Consider the following 22,199-nt stretch of genomic DNA (forward strand, 5'->3'; position numbering starts at 1 on the left):
TCTAAAAAATTAAAAAAACAGGGGTGCCTGCGTGGCTCATTGAGTTGGTTCAGCTCATGATCTCATGGTTCGTGGGCTTGCCCTCGTCAGGTTGTGTGCTGACAGAAGCCTGGAGCCTGCTTCAGATTACGTGTCTCCCTCTCTTTGCCCCTCCCCTGCTAATGCTCGTTTGTGCTCTCGCTCGCTCTCTCTCTCTCTCTCTCTCTCTCTCTCCCTCTCTCTCTCTCAATATTAAAAACAAATAATAATTGTTATTGAAACATGAGTAATCTAAGGTGCCAATCTAAAATTACTTGAATTATTAACCTTTCCCTTCCTTCTCCTTTTTAAAATTTTCTTTTAAGTAAGCTTTGCCCAGCATGGGGCTCAAAGCCGCATCCACTTTAAATAATTTTTACATATTTCCTTCTAGTCTTTTTCTTTTCCTAAATATTAAATTACGGCTTGTGTCTTTTGAAATCTGAGAATGCTTCCATTTTACATAATACTTTCTTTAAACTATTTTATTTTATTTAAATGTTTATTTATTTTTGAGAGAGAGATACAGAGAATGAGCAGGTGAGAGGCAGAGAGAGGGAGACAAAATCCCCAGCAGGCTCTGTGCTCCCAGCGGGCTGCTGCAGTGTCAGTCATGACCTGAGGTGAAACCAAGAGTTGGATGCTTAACTCACTGAGCCAGACAGATGCGCACAAAGATAGTATTTTTATTTTAAAGTAACCTCTACACCGAACATGACGCTTGAACTCATGACCTCAAGATCAAGAGTCACATGTTTTACTGACAGCCAGTCAAGTCCTTTTTTTTATTTTTTATTTTATTTATTTATTTTTTATTTATTTTTTTTCAACGTTTATTTATTTTTTTGGGACAGAGAGAGACAGAGTATGAACAGGGGAGGGGCAGAGAGAGGGAGACACAGAATCGGAAACGGGCTCCAGTCTCTGAGCCATCAGCCCAGAGCCTGACGCGGGGCTCGAACTCACGAACCGCGAGATCGTGACCTGGCTGAAGTCGGACGCTTAACTGACTGCGCCACCCAGGCGCCCCTAGTCCTTTTTTTTAAAAAAAGAAGGAGGAAAGAATTTAATTTTCTGTTTTCTGCCAGGGTCAGATAGGATGTTAGTGATTAATGGTGGTTCTAATTTGATTTGAACTAAAATTTTTATGGCTTTAGATCTTCTCTGTCATTGCATTTCACAGAGTTATTCCTTTATTGCTTTTCTCTGTGTCTTACAGAATCTTACATGGTAGATGGAGTTGAGGCAAAAATAGATTCCTTGGTACTCTTCAAGATACTACCTTGAAATAGGGTGTAAGCTCTTCTTGTTCAAGCAGTAATCTATTCAGCACTTTTTATTTGTTTTTCTAGAAAATGAACACCTACTGCCTGCTCTGCCCCTATCAGAGTTTTAATTTGTGAGGGCAATCTGATTTTTATCCAGTATTTCAGAGTTCTGAGACATTTAGAGTTAATATGTATTATAGAAGTCTTTGAGAAATATTTCCTGCAGTTACATTATCTCATTATATCAACTTTTTAGCCTTTAAATGCTCATGCCCCACTTTGAAAATGTGAAAAGAGCCTACCTTTCAATAATGTCAGTTAAGGTTTCAAAAAATTTTATCCTGGGTGCCTTAAAACATCAAAAGGTGGAGGGTGCCTCAGTGGCTCAGTTGGTTAAGTATCCGACTCTTGATTTGGGCTCAGGTGATCTCAGGGTTCATGGGTTTTAGCCCCACATTGGGCTCTGCACTGTCAGTGTACAGACTACTTGAGATTCATTCTCTCTGTCTCTCTGTGTCTCTCTCTGCCCCTCCCATGTTCTCTCTCTGAAAAAAAAAAAAAATCCCACAAAACTTCAAATGGCATTTAAACGATACGCGTGAATTGAAAATAATTATGTTCAATGAAAAAAGTTAGACAAAAAGATTTTTTGCTTATTTATTTATTTAACATTTTAATTTATTTTTGAGAGACAGAACCCAAGTGGGGAGGTGCAGAGAGAGAAGGAGACAGAATCCAAATCTCAGCTGTCAGCACAGAGCCGGACTCAGGGCTTGAACTCAAAAACTGTGAGATCATGACCTGAGCAGAAGTCAGACGCTTAAACTACTGAGCCACCCAGGCACCCCTTATTTATTTTTAAAGTTTGTTTATTTTGAGAGAGTAAGAGCAAGAGTGGGAGAAGGGCAGAGAGAGGTAGACAATCCCAAGCAGGCTCCATGCTTTCAACACAGAGCCTGATGTGGGGTTTGGTCTCACGAACCGTGAGATCATGACCTGATCTGCGATCAAGAGTCAGATGGTCAATAGGCTGATCCATCCAGGTGCCCCAAGATTGCATATTTAAAATTCTAGAAAATAGAACCCTAATCTGTAGTCACAGAAAACACATTGGTGGTTTCCTGGGGACTAAGGTGAGTGGTGGGAGGGATTGATTACATAGGGACAGGAGCAAACTTTTAGGGTAATATGTTCATTGTCATGATTTTGTGATGATTTCATGGACATATAAATATGACAAAACCCAGTTATTTGCTTTGAATATTTGCAGTTTATTGGATGTGATATACCCCCAATAAAGTTGTTTTTATAAAAACAAGGAAACCTATGACTTAATAAAAAAGAAATACAGATTACTAATAAATGAAATACTAAAACCATCTGTTTGGAGGGGGGAGAAGAAACATCAGTTTTTTGCTCTTTCAAACTTTTGGCATTTGTGGTGGTTTTACTGGTGTTTTCATTTTGTATAACGTCAAATAGAATAGCGTGACTGGGACTTGAACCCTGGTCTGACTTCATTGTTTCTCTCATGTGAAGTCCTTTTTTCCGGTTTGTCAGTCTAAAAATTACCTTCCCCCTAATAAAATTGTTACGATCACTTGTGTATTTCCTCTGTTTTAGACCACTTTTTGGGTGAAGTGTAATGAGAGTACTGGTGACTAAAAATTGTCAGAAATTTTATGAAAAAAATTTTTTTATCATTTTTATTTACTTTTTTGAGACACAGAGACATTATGAGAGGGGGTGGGGCAGAGAGAGAGGGAAACACAATCTAAAGCAGGCTACCAGCTCTGAGCTGTCAGCACAGAGCCTGACATGGAGCTTGAACTCAAGAACTGTGAGATCATGACCTGAGCCAAAGTCAGACGCTTAACCGACAAGCCACCCAGGCGCCCCAAAATTGTCAGAAATTGGATACATTTTGGGTTTTATGTTACGTAAAATAAGAGCAAAGTATTTTTTATTCGTTTCCATACAGCTTTCTGAAACAAAAGTCTTCACTGCCTCAGCTGTTCCAGCAGAGAATCATGTCACACCTGGGCAAAGGTAAACACTTTTTGTCCCCTTTCGTTTGTTATTCAAAGCATAATTTAAATTTCTTACTCCAGAAATTTGTTTTGGGTCTCAGGTCTCTTTCTGTTTTTTTCCTTTTCTTGAATCTCTTCCTGTTTTTACTATTTTCTTCTGAGAATTTGTTGTATCCTTAACCTTCCTTGTGAACTGACATAGCCTACATCATTATCTACTTAGTTGTATCCACTAATGAATTAAAATAGCAATTATGTGTGTGATTTGTTATCATTTGTGATAGAGATTATATTAAGCCTATTTATGGTGGTTCTTTTTTACTTTGGTAAATTCAGTGTATTGTTTGACAGATAAACTTAATACAAAATACCTTTGGTTTTCTGTGTGTAATACCATTTATTTAGGCATTCTCATACTAATACAAATTTCTCATTTTATGTGGGCTCTTCTATTTCTTTCCTCTCCTCCCCTTTCCCCTTCTCCCTTCTCCCCTTCCCCTCTTCCCCTCCCTCCTCCCCCTCCCCTCTCCTCTTGTTCTTCAAATGTTTATTCATTTTTAGAAGGAGAGAGAGCAAGCCGGGAAGGGGCAGAGAGAGATGGAGAGAGAGACTCCTAAGCAGGCTCTCTGCACTATCAGCATGCAGCCTGACATGGGGCTCAATCTTATGACCTTGGGATCATGACTTGAGCTGAAAACAAGAGTTGGACGCTCAACCGACTCAGCCACTCAGGTGCCCCAGGATCATTTTTATTTAAGAAAAACAACAAAAACCTCCGATACTTGATAATGGCTTGGGTCATGACCTCACGGTTGGTTAGACTGATCTCTGTGTCCAGGATCTGCACTGACAGTACAGAGCCTGCTTGGGATTCATTCTCTCTCTCTCTCTCTCTCTCTCTCTCTCTCTCTCTCTCTCTGCCACTCCTAAAAATAAATAAACATTAAAAAATATATGAAGCCCCTTCTCTATTCACTGAAGCAGAGGAAAGGATGGGTTCAGAGGTCACAGTTGGGCATGGGAGGGAATTTAAAGAAAAAAAAAAAGAAATATACTTATTTAATGGTTAGTTAATAGACAGTGCTATACTATATTAATACATCTTACCAACTTTTTGGAATAGAACTTGCTGTATTGTGTGTGTGTGTGTGTGTGTGTGTGTGTGTGTGTGTGTGTGTGAGAGATAATGTATCTTTTGAGATGGGTTATATGTAATATAACTACCCTGTATTTATATCCTTGGAGTTAGGATATCATAAGTATAACATCACCTGGGGATCCAAAATACTAGTCTGGTACTTTAACCTGGTTATAGGAGAGTAAGTGTGGGTAGTGCATAAGGAGAGGAATACAGGCCTAGGAACTTTGATCTTTATTAGATAGTAGTGGGCCTTGAATTATTTGACCTCCCAGAATCTGCCTCACTGGCATGGTGAGCGTTTCAGACAGGAGAACTGAGTGGGAACTGGCCTTTGAAATGGTTTAAGGGAGTAAATTACCTTGTTAGTAAATTCTGAGCACCTTGCAGTTTCTGTGGAGGAGTTAGTAGCTAGTTCACTCACATGTCAGGTTGTATATATCTTGAAGATCATTTCTTCCTCAGGCTTTTAGGTTTTCAGGCCATAAGTTTTAAGTTGGAATATCTCGAGAGAGGATTTGTTACTGTGTTTTCCCCTGAATGTTTAAGAGAGAAAATTATTGGAGATTTATATAAGCTTAAATATCTTATACCGTAGAACGTAGAACTTAGAAATATTTATGACTGTTTGGATTGTCTACTATGGCTGTGGTTCTCAATCCCTCAAAATAGAGATTCACCCTCTTTGAGGCAAGTTGAAGAGATACTGGTTCCAAGTAATGAATGGGGCAAAGTATTGTAAAGAAAACGAGCCAAACTTCAGAATACTATTTACTCATTTGCTCCAGGTTTTCAAATGAGTTGTTATTGTGCTATTTCTGTGGAACTATCTCAATGTACCTTTTCATTTCTCTTCTCTGCAAAGCCCTGCTTTAGTCTCTGTGGCTTCGTATGCTTTTTTTTTTTTTTTTTTTTTTCTTTTTTTGGGTCATTGATGCTGTTCTTTTGGCTCCTTTAAACTACCGTTTCCAAAAGTTTTCCTCACTTAAATTATAACTTTTTAAAACTTTATTTATTTAAATAATCTCTGCATTCAGCGTGGGGCTTGACTTATGACCCTGAGATCACCTCACTTAGATTATTTTTACATGAATTTACTTTATATTGATTCACTTCTCAAATTCATTGTTGGTAAGATGTGCTTTTGACTCATTCCTCATTTGCTTTTTGTCTGCTTAGCATTGATCTGGTAGCCTTGCTCCAGAAGCCTGTTCCTCCCAGTCAAGCCTCAGAAGTCAACTCCTTTGAAACTTCCCAACAACAGGGCTTTGGCCAAGCCCTTGTCTTCACAAATTCTCAGCACAACAATCAGATGGCACCAGGGACTGGCAGCTCCACTGCTGTCAACTCCTATTCTCCTCAGAGTCTGGTAACTCACTTTTATTTTAGTATGGGATTTGAAGGACTGTACCCATGAACAAATGTATTCTAGAATGACACATGCCTGATAATTATTTTCTAAATACAAAAATATTTAGATGATCTCAGTCCAGAAAACAATGATGTGATACTTTCCAAGCACATATCTGATGATTCCATGTGGAATTCAACTACTCTGAGTTTCCTGGACAATGATTTTTAAAAAATGCTTCTTTATGATTAGTTGAAATCTCTTAAGTCATAATCACTGAGGCATCCTTCTTATTAGTAATTTTTTTCTTGTATTTTCTTTGAAAGTCTGTACTTAAGACATTAAAATTTTCATTTGTTTTCCAGTGTAGTAAAATACAAATGTTTGTCAGTATTGGCTTGCTAAAATCATGCTAAAACAGTTCTAAGTCTAGGAAGGCTTTTATTTTTTGCATTTTTAATTGTTATTCATAAAATTAGTGTATCTTTCCTTAAAAGATCACTTTGTAGCAGAAGCCCTTTTAATGTGGATGTGTTTTCCTTAAAATAAGGGTCATCTGCCACTTGCATATCTGACTCTAACTTCCTATGAGAATTTAGCTCCTATCAGAAAGGACTTCAGGAACTGTTAGTGAAGGATATGAAGATAACCAAAGAATGTAGTTGCAGAATAATGGTGAACTGAAGGCCCTAACTGTAGGTACTGCTCAGTTGGCAGTGAGGTATTCTCAGTTGGAACACCTCCAAATATAGATCCACAGCTTTCACTAGTGGTAATTATTTTTGTTCATTCTTTGTTGTGTTTTACCTGAAATCCATGGTTGAGAAACAGAATTTATAAATATGATAATAATCTTTCTCTCCTACTTGACTCAAAAATCATTTGCTGAGCCACTTCATAAAATGGAGAATTTAATATGTAAACTTTTCATTGTGGTGTTCTACTCTGCACAGCCACGTTATGTCATGTATAACTGGGTTGAGAATTTGGCATTTTTAGTACCACTGATGATTGTGTACGAGAGAATGTGAGTGCTTGAAGTGGGACAGCCCAAGGCATGATGCTATCTCTATTTTGAGGGGGTCTCAAGTTTTTCTTTTTTTTTATAAAGATTTTATTTTAAGTAATCTCTATCCCCAATATGGGCTCGAATTTATAACCCCAAGATCAAGAGCTGTATGCTTCACCAACTGAGCAAGCCAGGTGCCCCAGTACCCTCATGGTTTGAGGTGAACCATCCCTGTCCTTTCTGCCTCCGATGCCTTTCTATCTGCTACTGGTCTGCTGATGTAATGTCTATGCGAACTGCTGGAATCTTAGGCCACTCAGAGCATAGGTAGGACATGAGTTTTGTTTGTTTTATTATTTTGTTTTTTTCTTTTTAAGACATGTGTTTTTTGTTTTGTTGTGTTTTTTTTTTTTTTTAACAGTGCCTTCAGGTGTGTTGCCTTTTGTAATGAACAATACCTTGAGAAACTGGAACAAGTAATGTTTAGCATATTAGAGGAGTGGTGCTCAACCTACTGTACTTTCATAATCACTGGGGAACTTCAGTAAATAACAACAGTAGTAAGGATAATAAAATAATGCCAGAGTCTGCACAAACCAAATAAGTCAGAATCTTGGGATTGCAAGTTGGGCATTTGTGTGTATTTGTGTATATGTGAGTGCAGGCATACTTGTGTATCAATACACATTTTTAATTTTTTTTTTTTCAACGTTTATTTATTTTTGGGACAGAGAGAGACAGAGCACGAACGGGGCAGGGGCAGAGAGAGAGGGAGACACAGAATCGGAAACAGGCTCCAGGCTCTGAGCCATCAGTCCACAGCCTGACGCGGGGCTCGAACTCACGAACCGCGAGATCGTGACCTGGCTGAAGTCGGACGCTTAACCGACTGCGCCACCCAGGCGCCCCACAATACACATTTTTAAAGCCCCCATCTATTGAAGTGTAGGTGAAATTGAGAAGTCCTGTGCTAAATGTTAACCTGAAGCAAGGTGCTATTCCTTGACTCAGTGATTTCATTATGTTGTAAAACACACAGAAACTGCATTTGATAGTATTGGCTAATGCAGGATAGAAATTAGGTAGGAAAAGAGGAAGAACAAAAGCATCATTCTGGAAGCCTTTACTGAACAAGTGGGCTTGAACTGGGTTTTTGGATTTGTAGCCACATAAGACAGGTGTTTTGGCAGCATGAAATAGCAAGGATTCTAAAGTAGTGATAAATAATGTTAGTAGATTGTGCAATGTGCAATAACTTCCTACAACTTAAATGTTTTACTCAAATTGGAGAATTTGGTCTTCCTTAGAACAACTGGGATACTCCATGCCTTTGGATATTGTTAACAGAAACAATTATTTCAGCTTTCTACATCTGATCTCTTAAGAGAATGCAAGTCATTTCTATTTGTGAACTTTTAAATGGTTTTGAAAGGTTTTTCTTGGAGGGGGGCTTGAGAGCGAGCGCTCAGAGCATAGATGGCACAGAGAGGGGGGAGAGAATCCCAAACAGGCTCCGTGTGTCAATGCAGAGCCCAATGAGGGGCTTGCACAAACCATGAGATCATGACAAAATCAAGAGTTAGACTGAGCCACACAGACACCCCTTGAAAAGCTATTTTTTGACAACTTATCTTTTTCAGAAACTGAATGATCTTGATAGGTAAAAATGAAGTTGATCTGCTGTTGTGTTCACTAGTCCTAGGGTTTCATTCTCCTTGGATATTTTCCCAGTAGTTTATTTTTGCCTTGGTTTCCCTTGCCTTAGGAGATGTATCTAAAAAATGTTGCTATGGCTGATGTCAAAGAAATTATTGTTTTTGTTCTCTTCTCGGATTTTTATGGTTTCAGGTCTCATATTTAGGTCTTTAACCCACTTTGAGTTTATTTTTGTGTATGGTGTTAGAAAGTGGTTATAAAGTGGTCTTTTACATATATCATTCTCTTTGGATCTTGGTATGTGACCTGACAGGATAGATGGGGGAGGTGTAACATTTTCTTTTGTATACTTGTGGAGCATTTTTGGTGTTCTTAGTCATCAAAATAGCTCGAAATAAGCACAGCAGTGTCCAGGGTATCTGTCCAGTACACAGATACTTCATGTGTAAATCATTGTCTGATTTTAGAATATTAACTTTTCAGACAGGTACTGCAAACTGCATTTAATATTGTAGGATTACATGGCTGAGCCTTTCTGTGGCCAAACTTAAAGGTGATTATTGTTCCATATTTTGAGAAAGTACTATATTTTTATTTCTCTAGCTTGTCTTTATCATTTAATTCATGATATTTCTCTTTAGAAAACTATTTTGTTTGTGAACTTGTGACATCACTTTTATCCTAAAATCCAGGGAAAATAGTCCTCTTCCTTTAACCTCTCATCAGAATCAGGACTGATTCTTGGATTTAATCAGATCTTTTTTGGTAATATTTTCCTGTAGTATTTGCTCAGGTGAGTCTTGTTGATTCCATGTTCTGGGTTATAGATTTTAAAATCCTTGTGAAAATACTTGGTATGTTTTAACTCTGGGATAGAAATTTGTATTGCTGAAGGTTTTTCTTTTTCTTTCTCTTTAAAGTCATCCGTCCTTGGTTCAGGATTTGGAGAGCTTGCACCTTCCAAAATGGCAAACATCACCAGCTCCCAGATTTTGGACCAATTGAAAGCTCCAAGTTTGGGCCAGTTTACCACTACCCCAAGTTCACAACAGAATAGTACAAGTCCCCCCACAACTACTACTTCTTGGGACCTCAAGTCCTCAACTTCCCAGTCCTCAGTCCTTAGTCATTTTGGTAAGTACACATGTTCTGTGGTGGTTTGCCCCTAGTGAGGACATGCTGAACATTAGCAGAGTGTGTTGACTTGTAACGCTAATGTGGAATTTATCCAGAGGTACTATTTAGTAGAATTTCTATAGCATTTCTGAATTAATTCCGTTAGCTTTGTATTGTGTAAATATCTGTATTTAGTTAGTAGTAGTAGTAGTAGTGGTAGAAGTAATATTAGAACATACTTTGAAGAGATGTGCAAAAGCATGGGAAAGCCATGCAAATATATGGAAACAACACTTTGTAAGTAAAGGCCGAAACAGAATTTTCTAAGCTGTATTACAGTAGGGTGGGGACTGAGTCAGGGATGTGGACAACATTAAAAAAATTTTTTTTTAATGTTTATTTATTTTGAGAGAGAGAGCACAAGCGAGCAACAAGCAGGGGAGGGGCAGAGAGAAGGAGAGACAGAATCCTAAGCAGGCTGTGTGCCATAAGTGCAGAGTCAGTGCGGGGCTCAAACTCATGAACTCTGAGATCATGGACCTGAGCCGAGATCAAGAGTCAGACACTTAACAGACAGCGCTACCCAGGCACCCCTGGACAACATTTTAAATCACACCCTATGGATTGCTTTCTCATTCTAACATTCATATGTATCTATCATGATTTGTGCTAGGCTTACTGTCAGTGGTTTGTAACATAAAGGCACCATGTGTAAGTTTGATAATTTCTAATCTATACTGCTGTAGACTTTGTGATGTTAAAACACCTGTTTCCTATTAACATACACATGCCACACTGCATTAAGGAACAGCAGAGGATTGTATTAACCATAGGGTTGGTTTCCTGGGCAGGTTTATGTTTAGGACTTATTCAAAGAGATAGAAGTACATTTCTCTACTCAAAGAAATAGTTCTTTGTAATGGAAGTACTTGAGACCACTCCCATGTTTGAAGTGATGTCCACCAGGCTTCAGAATGAGGTGTATCTATTCATTAGAGCCTCATTGCCCAAAGTTTTTTACCGTCTGCTGAATACATACTAAAAGTCCACATTCCCAGAAGGAAAGTAACTGTATGCTATAAACCACATTGTACAAACATTAAAGGCACAGAGTCACTTTTAACTGTTAAGAATGCTGGCAGCCTTTGCCTGGAACATATCAAAAGTCTGTGTTCCCAGACACTAGCCAAGAGCCAGTTAAACAAGGTGGCATTTTTGATGGCAGCTATAGTGCTGTGTTAATCTTCTTCTGCAGACCCACTGCAGTGGGTGATAAGGGTTTTTAGATTTGCACATGCTATTCCCATGTTCCTTATAAATCCTGTCTTTTTCCTACATGCCTCTAATATAAAGTCCAAAAATAGATTTATCTAAGATGGAAATACATTAAGTCATGGGTTGGCAAACCTTCAACTAGATTTGTCACCTCTTTTTGCAAATACGGTTTTATTGGAACACAGCCATGACCACTCATTATGTTTTTTTTTTTTTAATGTTTATTTTATAGAGAGAGCGCGCATGCAAACACGAGCAAGGGAGCACAGAGAGAGGGGGAGACAGAATTCAAAGCAGGCTTCACGCTGTCAGTGCAAAGCCTGATGTGGGGCTTGAAATCATGAACCACAATACCATGACCTGAGCCGAAATCAAGATTCTGATGCTTAACCAGCTGAGCCACCCAGGCGCCCATTATGTGTTGTCTTAGCACTACTTGCAGTCTATAGAGGGAGAGTTGAGTAGTTGCTAACAGATGGCCTTCACAGCCTAAAATATTTACTACCTGGTTCTTTGCTGAAAAAAATTACCAACTTCTATCGTGTATGACTTGAAAATCATGTAGACAAAGGGTAACTTCCTTATAGAAAAGAGTAACTAAAGGGGCGCCTGGGTGGCTCCGTCGGTTGAGCGTCTGTCTTCAGCTCAGGTCATGATCTCGCAGTTTGTGGGTTCAAGCCCCGCGTCGGGCTCTGTGCTGACAGCTCAGAGCGTGGAGCCTGCTTTAGATTCTGTGTCTCCCTCTCTCTGCCCCTTCCCCACTCATGCTCTGTCTCTCTCTGTCTCTAAACATTAAAAAAAAAAGTAACTAAAAATCAAGGAGATGAACAACAAAGTAAAAAAAAATGGTCAACAAGGTATGGTCAGAGTTCATAGGCAAGGTATATTGGAGTGTATGAAATGATGCTTCATCCAACTTATTTTTATTTGCATCTTTTATGCTATTTTCCATTATTCAAATTAGGAAAAGAATCTTGAAGTATTTGTCAAAATTAAGAGTTGTTCTTTGAACCAATAACTCTTCTACAGGTATACTTGCACTTGAGCAAAATGTCTTACATAAAAAACCGTGCATTACAGCATTGTTTTTCATAGCAAGAGTTGGGAAATCTAAAAGCCCTTTAATATAGTACTGGTTTTAAAACTTGATGCCTATGTACACTGGATTACTATGTGGCCACAAAAATGAAGTAGCTCTTCACACATTAATGTGGAACAGTTTCTGAAAACTAAATGGTTTGTGAGGAAACTGTATATAATGTATGTGTGTGTGTGTCTGTATACGTTTGTATTTTGAAACAGTGTCTCTGAAGATACTCATATACCTGGGTGCAGTGTCTGCCTTTGTAGACTGAATCTGCAGATAGTGTTGGAAGGGTGATTTATGTTAACATATACACTTTTTTTTTGCTTTCTGGATTTTGTGATATCACATAATAGTTACTTGAAAATAATTTTTAACAATTTAGTTACAAAATTCATAAAGCAACAAAATATAATTCGCTATTAGCTAAAGGCCAGTGTGTGTAGCAACTCCTTGCTTTTCTTATACACTTTTCAACCAGTATAACTTAACATAAACTGCATCTCCTGTCTGCATAAGAATTTATCTATAAGCCCATACAGTCATCCTTTTGTTTTATCATATGCTAGCTATAATATATCACACACCCCCCACTTAGGGGATTCAGCTAGATGGTTGTTGGGAGAAACCAGTGATAACTACAACCTTTCTTTCTCAGTCATGGTGGAAGAGGGAGCTCTAAGCTCGTGTGCCTAAATAATTGATTGTTGCTTACTTTCCTTCCCTCCCCCTTCACATATTTAATAGACTTCAAATCTCAACCTGAACCGTCCCCGGTTCTTAGTCAACTGAGCCAGCGACAGCAGCACCACACTCAGCCCGTTGCTGTTCCTCCTCCTGGGTTGGAGTCCTTTCCTTCCCAGGTAAAACTGCGAGAGTCAACACCCAGGGACAGTACCTCCACTGTGAACAAACTTCTGCAGCTTCCCAGCATGACTGTAGAAAACATTGCTGTGACTGCCCACCAGCCACAGCCTAAACACGTCAAACTACCGAAGCGGCGGATACCCCCAGCTTCTAAGGTGTGTTCTCCATCCAGAAGTCACAATCCCAGCAGTGGATATAATTTAACATTTAGCTCAAGGGCTGGGTTAGTAAGCCTCAGAAGAGGTGACATCGTATTTGTTTTTCATGCACATAGCTTCCTGCTTTATGAGAATTGGCCATTTCTGAGTGCCTGGGCTAATATTAGAGGGAATGGCTTTTTGTTAGAGATAGAGACTGTTAATTCAAAATTACTGGACCTGGCTCAGAGAATTTGCTGGTCTTGTGTATTTAGCTGTGTCCCACAGATAGAGAATAAGTGGTTCTTTGACCAGACAATACTTTCAGAGGAGGCCCGCTCTCTTCCTCCACTCACCCACCACCAACTCCCCCTTTCTTCAGCCTTTGCTGTAAGAAGTAGTTGGTGGCATTGATCATTCTGCTGTTAACTTTTAATTTTTCTTTTCTCTTTTTTCTCTTGTCTTTGTTTTTTGCAATATTCTGTTCCTTTTTCCTACTACTGGGCTTCTCACCCCATGTTCCTCAAGTGTGCCTGTAGTGCTTTGGAAAGCCAGTACTCACTGGCTATATTACAGGCCTCTGGGACTTGGAATCTCTGTTCCTGACCTGATGGCTCTGCTTTTTCAGATCCCAGCTTCTGCAGTGGAAATGCCTGGTTCAGCAGATGTCACAGGATTAAACGTTCAGTTTGGCGCCTTGGAATTTGGATCAGAACCTTCTCTCTCTGAATTTGGATCAGCTGCAAGCAGTGAAAATAGTAACCAGATTCCCATCAGCTTGTATTCAAAGTCATTAAGGTACACAACTTCTTCTCCGGATTAAGTCCTTTGTTGGCAAAATAATGGAGTCTAAGAGATCACCTGTTGGAGGCAGTACACCATGTGGTGCTGGGTTTGTACAGCCATTATTAGTACCTAACTGCAGAACTTTTCTTCCATAACCCTAAAAAGAACCTTGTGCCTGTTAGCAGTCACTCCCAGTTTCTCCCTCCCCTTTCCCTTTGGCAACTAATCATCTGTCTCCGGAAATGCCTATTCCAGATACTTCATATAACAAGGATCATTTATGTTGTAGCATGTGTGCATTTTATTTCTGAATAGTATTTCATTATGCAGATATATCACATTTTGTCTACCCATTCATTAGTTGACGGACATTTGGATTGTTTCCACTTTTCGGCTATTAGGAATCATGCTGCAATGGACATTCATTTACAGATTTGTCTCCTTTTAGTTCTTTTGGATTTAGACCTAATAATTGCTAGGTCATATGGTAACCCGTATATTACCTATTTGAAGAACCAGCAAACTTCTTTCATGTGGCTGTAGCATTTTACGTTCCTACCAATAATCTATGAGGGATGCAATATTAAAAAAATTTTTTTTTCCCCAATGTTTATTTTTGAGAGACAGAGTGAATGGGGGACGGACAGAGAGAGAGAGAGGGAGACAGAATCTGAGTCGTCAGCACAGAACCTGACATGTGGCTTGAACCAGCCAGTCGCGAGATCATGACCTGAGCTATAGTCGGATGCTTAACCAACTGAGTCACCCAGGCTCCTTGAGGGATGCAATTCTTGTATATCTTTGCCAACTCTTATTTTTCTTCAGTTGAATATTTGTTTTATAAGTAGAGAATCCCTGATTTTAGATTTTATTAATTTTTCTGCTCTCTAGTGCTAAAACTTGATGTTTGTTTGGGTTCTCTTTCTACAAATGGTCCCAGACATCTGGATTCCTTAAAGATTCTTAAGGATTCTTTAAAATGTCCTTCTGCCTGTCATTTAAATTAGGTGGGTCTGCGGCGCCTGGGTGGCTCAGTTAGTTGAGCATCTGGCTCTTGATTTCGGCTCAGGTCATGATCTCACATTTCTTTTTTTTTTTTTTTTTTTTTTTCTTTTTTCAACGTTTATTTATTTTTGGGACAGAGAGAGACAGAACATGAACGGGGGAGGGGCAGAGAGAGAGAGGGAGACACAGAATCGGAAACAGGCTCCAGGCTCTGAGCCATCAGCCCAGAGCCCGACGCGGGGCTCGAACTCACGGACCGCGAGATCGTGACCTGGCTGAAGTCGGACGCTTAACCGACTGCGCCACCCAGGCGCCCCTATCTCACATTTCTTGAGATTTAGTCCCTCATCAGGCTCTGCTCTGACAGCACCAAGCCTGCTTGGGATTCTCTTTTTCCCCCTCTCTCTGTCCCCCTGCCCCCTCTCAAAATAAATAAACATTTAAAAAATGGTGGGTCTGATTTGGAAAGGAGGGGTGTTTTAAATTTGCATCTTTAATACAGTTAAAGAATGTGGTAGTGTAAATGTGTAGGTACAGACATGTTTGTTTATAGTATCACAGTAAAGTGATGAAATAGTTCTACTCAATGAAACCATGTAACACGAAATAAATTTATGTCAAAATCTGTTTATTCTCTAGTGATTCTTTGAATACCTCTCTACCGATGACCAGTGCAGTACAGAACTCCACCTATACAACTTCAGTCATTACCTCCTCCAGTCTGACCAGCTCATCGCTGAGCTCCACTAGTCCAGTAACAACGTCTTCCTCCTATGACCAGAGTTCTGTGCATAACAGAATTGCATACCAAAGCTCTGTGAGTCCATCGGAGTCAGCTCCAGGAACCGTCACGGTAATTGGTCTTTCAAGTTTCTTGTACAAAATCCTATTTAGAGGTCCATGTTTAGTTTGGGAAATGAGGGTTTTAGATGTTAACCTTTTGAATACAATTCTTGTAGTCTGTTGAGTTTTCTAATAGTGGGCATCTGGTGTAAAATCTGCTTTTCAGGTACCCATGCACAGGAATGTGTGAATGGACCTCATAGACTTAGTATACAGAAAGCATAAGGATATATTCCAAGTTCATAGTATTTTGGATGGGGTGAAGGTGGGGGTACTCTAGTCTTATTTGTAACATTTTAGTTTCCTGTAAAGCAAAGGTGTTCAAACATTACTAGAGCTACTTCAAAGAGTGGACAAGAACATGAAAATAAGGGAAATAGTTGAATTGGCGTAGCAGAAATTTGGGTTCATTTTCTTAAGTTTCCTTCTAAGACTCTCAGGATATATTGTACAAATTCCAATATTGTCTCAACATAGGAATTTTTTTCCCTCCCTTTCTTTGTTTTCCTTCTTTTATGTTAGATGTTCTCCTTAAATATCTGGTGATTTCAGGCTGCCTACTTGACACTAAAAGGTTAACTATGGGCTTTGGCTTGTGGGGTATATAGTGGAATGTGGGCTTTGATGTGGAACAGCATGGGCAGGCCATTTCTTTGGGGGGTGGGTGGGGGCGGGTGGACACACCCCCCGTGTGGACACCTCCTTTGTCAGCTCCTTTGGCCTGTTCTGTTGAGCTTGTTTAGATTTTCCAGATACTCTTCTTGTCACTTCCCTATAGGGCCTATGTCTATCTGTCAGTGTCTTAAGAGCCTAGCAGAAAGAGAAGTCTGTTGTCAGAATACTTGTTTTGTCTGTGTTAATCATTTTCGTTAACACTACATCTGGCCACGTGTTAACCCTTTTGATGATGTTTAGGGCCTGAGAGAGAAGGTGGGAGGGGGCAGTTACCTTGCTGTGCAAATGGAGAGAGAGGGGAAGGGATCTGGTCTGTGCAGTCTTTAAACAAATCCTTCTACATTTAGCTGTACCTCCACTCCCACTTTCAAAGTTATCTGGTGCAGATAAATACTGAGTTGCTTGGTACGGCTCTTTGATTTAGTTGCCTTATTTCCTGGATTTGCCTAACACTACCTTTGGATTTGGCTTTACCATGTGAACTAAGTCAGTTCCCATTCTGTCTATGCTTTCTAGTCTACAGAATTTTGTTATCATTTTTTCACCTGTACTTGTCTTACTGGGTTTACATATTTTTTATAAGCCATATACTCTGATCTATCATCTTTAACAAGAGGTTTATTCTTGTATTTTCCAATATGGTAACAACTAACCACATGTAGTAGTTCATTTTATTTTATCTATTAAAATTTATGTATTTATCTTGAGAGAGAGCACAAGGGAGAGTCAGTGAGGGGCAGAGATAGAATCCTAAGCAGGGTCTGCACCTGCACAGTGCAGAGTCTGACTTGGGGTTCTAACCCACAAACCGTGAACCGAAACCAAGAGCCAGACACACAACCGACTGGGCCACCCAGGTGTGCCACATGCAGTAGTTCATTTAAGTAAACAGAATTTTAGCTCCTCAGACATACCAACCAAATTTTAGTTTAGTTTAATTTATTTAAGTTTATTTAAGTTTACTTATTTATTTTGAGAGAGAGAGAGGGTGCAAGTGGGGAGGGGCAGAGAGAGGGAGCAGAGAATCTCAAGCAGGCTCCCCACTGTCAGCACGGAGCCAGCCATGGGGCTCAAACTCACAAAACAGTGAGATCATGACCTGAACCAAAACCAAGAGTCAGATGCTTAACCAACTAAGCCACCCAGGTGCCCCCTAACCAAATTTTAAATGTTCAGTATCTATAGTGGCTATAATAGAGGAACATGCACATGTGCATATAGAATATTCCCTTTATTGCTGAACATTTCCTTGTATAGTAATGGTATAATTTCCAAAAGAGAAATCAGACTCTGTGCTAAGCTTAAATCCCTATTGTCTGCTCGACTTCTGAATTCCAGCTCTAATTTCACCTGGTATGCTGCTTGCTCAGATCATTACCCACCTCATTTCTTGCTTGACTAGTTGAACTAAGACCCTGCAGACTTCTGATCTCTCATGACCATTTGACACTTCTTTACTTTTATTCCCACCATTCTTCTGCCTAGAATTACCTCCACCCCAAATAATGTGGCTTCTGTGTTGAATCAGTTTGTCCATTGTTTTTTTGAGAGAGGGAGAGAGTACTAGTTGGGGAAGGCCTCAGGGAGAGAGAGAATCTTAGTTTCCACGCCTGGTGGGAGCCTTACACAAGGCTCCATCTCATGACTGTGAGATCATCATCTGAGCTGAAATCAGTAGAGTCTGATGCTTAACCCACCGAGCCACCCGGGTGCCCCCACTGTCTATGCGTGATTTTCAAGGTGGAATAAAATACTCCTAAGGTCTGATGGCTGTTCTTTTCTGTTCCCCCTTTTTATTCTTTCTGTATGGTGTGGTTTTGAGAACATTTCTTTGTCACCATTTGTGCTGTTTTGAGGTACATGCTTGGTATCATGTGTATGAATTTAGTGCATATATGTTTTTAAAATATTTATTTTAAGAGAGAGAGAGCGTGCATAAATGGGGGAGAGGCAGAAAGAGAAAGAGAATCTTAAGCAGGCTCCATGCTCAGCGTGGAGCCCAGGGTGGGCCTCATTCCCATGACCCTGGGATCTTTACCTGAGCTGAAATCAAGAGTTGGATGCTTGACTGAGCCACCCAGGTGCCCCTAGTGCATAGTGAACTCTAGTTTAAGAGAGGCAGAGAGTACAATTTTGATTGCTTTCTAACCTATCTGTATATATACTGGTAAGGTGTATTGTATTTTCCTTTCCCTGACCTCAGTCTTATATTTTAACTCATTTTTTCCCCTCCTTGAAGTTCTAATCTTTTATTGTCTACATTTCTTGTAAATAATCTCAAAAATTTTTTTTCAGGAAAAAAAACACGTTAGGGACATCTGGGTGGCTCAGTCGAACACCCAACTCTTGTTTTCAGCTCAGGTCATGATCTCACCATTCTTGGGTTTGAGCCCTGCATCGAGCTCCCTGCTGGCAGTGTGGAGTCTGCTTGATATTTTCTTGCTCTCTTTCTCTCTCTGCCCCTCCCCCATGCATGTGCACATGTTCCCTCTTTCTCTCTTTCTGTCTCTCTCTCAAAATAAATAAACTTTAAAAAATGTTTAAAAAAAAGGAAAAAACATATTATCAATAACACAACAGGATTTGGGTTAAATGTAGAAGCAACATCTAAAGGCTTGTCTTTTTTCTTTAGTTTAAGTTTTCACCTTTGTAAGAAGGAAATCTCTGTCAGCTTCCTTTTCCCATCTAGGGATAGTGTCTGGGCCTTGTAGGCCCCACTATCATTCACTGTATGCTTTGGTCAATCTGTGGAAATTTTCCTTGTGAGTATACCTCCTTTTGTGTGTCTAGTTTCCAATGAAATGCCTTATGGTTAATGCAAACTGTTTCCAGATTCCACTTTTTTTGGTACTACCACACTCTGCTAACCTGCTGTTGCCCTACCCAGTTAAGAAAAGCCATGTTTCACAGTAACATCTCATTTTATTTGAGAACTATTTTCCATTTAATTTGGAAACTTTTTTTTTCTTGCCTGAGTGGTACTGAGGAGACCATGTGAGATACAAAGATGTGGTGATTTCAGTATAAGTTCCCGAGTTCTTTGTACTGCTTAATAATTTTTAGGACAGTTTCTTTGCTTCCTGTGATTAGAGTCTGTCTTGTTACTTCCCTAAATACCCAGTCTGTTTTTCAAAAATGTCAGCTCCTTAGGATTTTTAAAGAATGTGTTAATTACCTCTCCTTTTATTAAGAAGCAAAATAAAACAAGCCATCTCCCCCCCCCCCCCCCCCCCCCCGTAATGTTTTTTATTTATTTTGGTGGGGGGAGCAGAGAGAGAGGGAGAGATCCCAAGCAGGCAGTGTAGAGCCTGATGCAGGCTTACTGTCATGGACTGTGAGATCATGACTTGAGCCGAAGTTAAGAATTGGATGCTTAATCTACTGAGCCACCCCAGTGCCCCACATCATTTCTTGATCAATCTATGATTCATGTATTTCTGACTAAATCCCAATAGAAAGTCAGCTAGGTTATCATTTGATTTTTGTGGTATGCTTACTTTCTTTTCTCTTCCTTATAGAATGGACATGGTGGTGGTCGAAGTCAGCAGACTATAGACAGTAAGTATATAAGCTGACTATTCTCATTTTGTGTGGTGGAAATCAAACAAAAAGAGTATAGCTGCTAATATGATGGGGAAAACAATAAGCTAGTGACTAATTCTGCAAAACTAATCCTTTTGCATTTTTCTGATAGCTACTTCTTATCTGTTGGCATCATTTCTTTGGTAGGGTTTACAAGTTCAGCTAGAGATTCCTGTGAGTAGATTGTTGCTGATGGTATTATGAGAAATGTTAGCTACAGCAAGAAGGAATTGATAGCCTCATATAATTCTGTTCTAGTCAGACCACACCCCAAGTGTAGAGTGTAGCGTGGATTTAAAAGATGCTTTGCTTAGAGGCACAGGTTCTGGTGTAGTCAGAGGGCTCTCATTCCAATACTGTAAAGGACTTTTAAAGCAGAAATTGGTGTGCTAGTTCAGGAAAGGCATGCTCTTTGCCTTCTGGATTCGATGAACTATTGTGCGGAAGAGAGATAAAATGATGCTCTCTGTAAACACTTGGGAAAAAATGGGGATAAGATTCTATTAATTCTAGTAAGCTCAGTGTTCCCTGGAGATGATGGTTGCAGGTAAATCCCTGTTAGGTGCTCTTGGCTTACCTGTGATTGGTTATGATGATTTTCATTCATTTTTCAGTAACACAAATGGGTATCCATTATAGAAGCCAGAAAGACTTTCCTTTTATTTAGGATTTTTGGAATGTGGACATGGGATTTTTTTCAGTCCAAGAGGGGGCCTCAGTTGGAATTGAAATGACACATGTGATTACCCAGAGTTGGTTTTGATATTGCTGGGCTGCCGGAACTGTTTGGAGGTACATTGGTAGCTCTGAGAACTTGGGATGTCAGAGGACATTCTCATTTCACAAACCTTGGTGGCAAGTTTCCTCTCTGCAGGCTTGAGATTGAGAACATATCAAGGTGTCCTAGATCATTTGGAGATGAGGCTTCATACCCACAACCCTGAGATCAAGAGTTGCACACTCTACCAACTGAGCCAGCCAGGCGGCCCAATTATTATTTAGAGATTATGAATAAAATCATGAGATATGAAATGTCTGGAAAACATAGCATGCATTTTAGACAGGTTTTTATCTCCATCTGTCTCTCCACTGCCATTCTTTCAGAGGCTTCTTGTGAACTTGTTATAATGTGACCTACGATCTACGTAGGTAACTTACAAGGTCTGAGTTTTGGGTCAGGGACATCTGTGGTGCTTTTATCTGGCTTTTGTAACAGGTGTCACGTTTGGAATAGACCGTCAGTCAAAAGCAAGTCTCAAGATTGTAAGGACCACTCTTAAGTATGGGTCATGTTCTGTGTTGACCCTGTTGCTACTGTGTTTGTTTTCAAATTGTCTTTTTGAGAGACTAGCATGTTTTCCCTCAGACTCCCAGGGAGTTCTGCAGATGGGTCAAGATTGCTTTTCCTTCCTAACTGGGAAAGACAATGATGCTTTATTTCCAAGCACATATCTGAGTTGTATGTGTGGATAGAACTGAAACTGAGTCTTTCTACAGCTAGGATGGATCACATTTATGATCTTCTGGAAGCCTAATAAGCTCCTTTATGTGCTCTGAGGGTTTGGTTTGTTTGTTTGTTTACGGAAATGTTCACTATGCATGTGAATGTGGGTGTTGGACAGTGGATTTTAGGCATATGTAACTCTCCACAGTATATGTACCCTGGGCTCTCAACCCCCATGTGCCCTCAATTAGCTATGAGCTTTCACAAGTCAGCCTGATACAAGCAAAAACCTAACCTTTTGATGGTCTTGCCTACCAGATTTGTACCATCATCCTTTGTTGAGCCTTTTCATAAAAATTTGCCTCCTAGCCTGTTGCTCTTTGTGGGTGCAGCTCTGGGTCAGGTTCCTTTAGTTAGAAGTATATCCATGGCACAGGCTAGTTGATGATTATAAAGCTGTCATTTCCTATTCTCTGCCAAATCCTGTTCGTCTTACCTTCACATGTCATTTTTATTAGTTATATCTGACAGAAAATGCTTGGGCATTTTCCCTGGGGAATGTAACTTTGTATGTGTCTCAAACCGACCCTGACCTGTCACAAGATATTGAACATATTGTACATACTTACAAATGGTTCTGAAGCTAAACCGATATGTTTCTTACAGCTACTTCATCCGTTCCAGCTCCAAAGACAACGGACCCTCCCTCTGCCCTCCCATCTGTGGGCTCACTGCCCAGCACCACTTCCTGCACTACGCTTCTACCCTCTGCATCCCAGCACACTGCCACTTTGCCCTCCATGTCCCAGCCTGGTGACCTGTCCAGCAGCCCCCTCTCTCAGCTTAGCAGGTATGGGGAAAATATGAGCTCACAGTGAGAGGCACAATGGCGCGAAGTCCCGAACCCTTATAGAA

General features: G+C 39.9%; 1 protein-coding gene and 2 non-coding genes across 9 annotated transcripts in view; all 3 read left to right on the top strand.

Moving 5' to 3' along the window:
- UBAP2 (ubiquitin associated protein 2) overlaps positions 1–22,199 on the top strand; it is a 112,445-nt gene that overhangs the window by 78,130 nt on the left and 12,116 nt on the right. For all 7 annotated transcript variants that reach the window (XM_047831243.1, XM_047831237.1, XM_047831239.1 and 4 more), the window contains 8 exons: positions 3,268–3,335; positions 5,634–5,823; positions 9,391–9,604; positions 12,693–12,967; positions 13,578–13,747; positions 15,380–15,593; positions 19,777–19,816; positions 21,951–22,134. In XM_047831243.1, the coding sequence (XP_047687199.1) occupies positions 3,268–3,335; positions 5,634–5,823; positions 9,391–9,604; positions 12,693–12,967; positions 13,578–13,747; positions 15,380–15,593; positions 19,777–19,816; positions 21,951–22,134 (1,355 nt within the window). The remainder of the gene's footprint in view (positions 1–3,267; positions 3,336–5,633; positions 5,824–9,390; positions 9,605–12,692; positions 12,968–13,577; positions 13,748–15,379; positions 15,594–19,776; positions 19,817–21,950; positions 22,135–22,199) is intronic.
- Positions 5,942–6,024, top strand: LOC125151056 (small nucleolar RNA SNORD121A). The gene has a single exon (XR_007146614.1). It is a non-coding gene; the product is annotated as a small nucleolar RNA SNORD121A (small nucleolar RNA).
- LOC125151057 (small nucleolar RNA SNORD121A) lies at positions 21,255–21,337 on the top strand. Its single transcript, XR_007146615.1, has one exon. It is a non-coding gene; the product is annotated as a small nucleolar RNA SNORD121A (small nucleolar RNA).

Source organism: Prionailurus viverrinus, chromosome D4 (genome assembly GCF_022837055.1).
Source record: "Prionailurus viverrinus isolate Anna chromosome D4, UM_Priviv_1.0, whole genome shotgun sequence".
Classification (NCBI taxonomy): domain Eukaryota; kingdom Metazoa; phylum Chordata; class Mammalia; order Carnivora; family Felidae; genus Prionailurus; species Prionailurus viverrinus.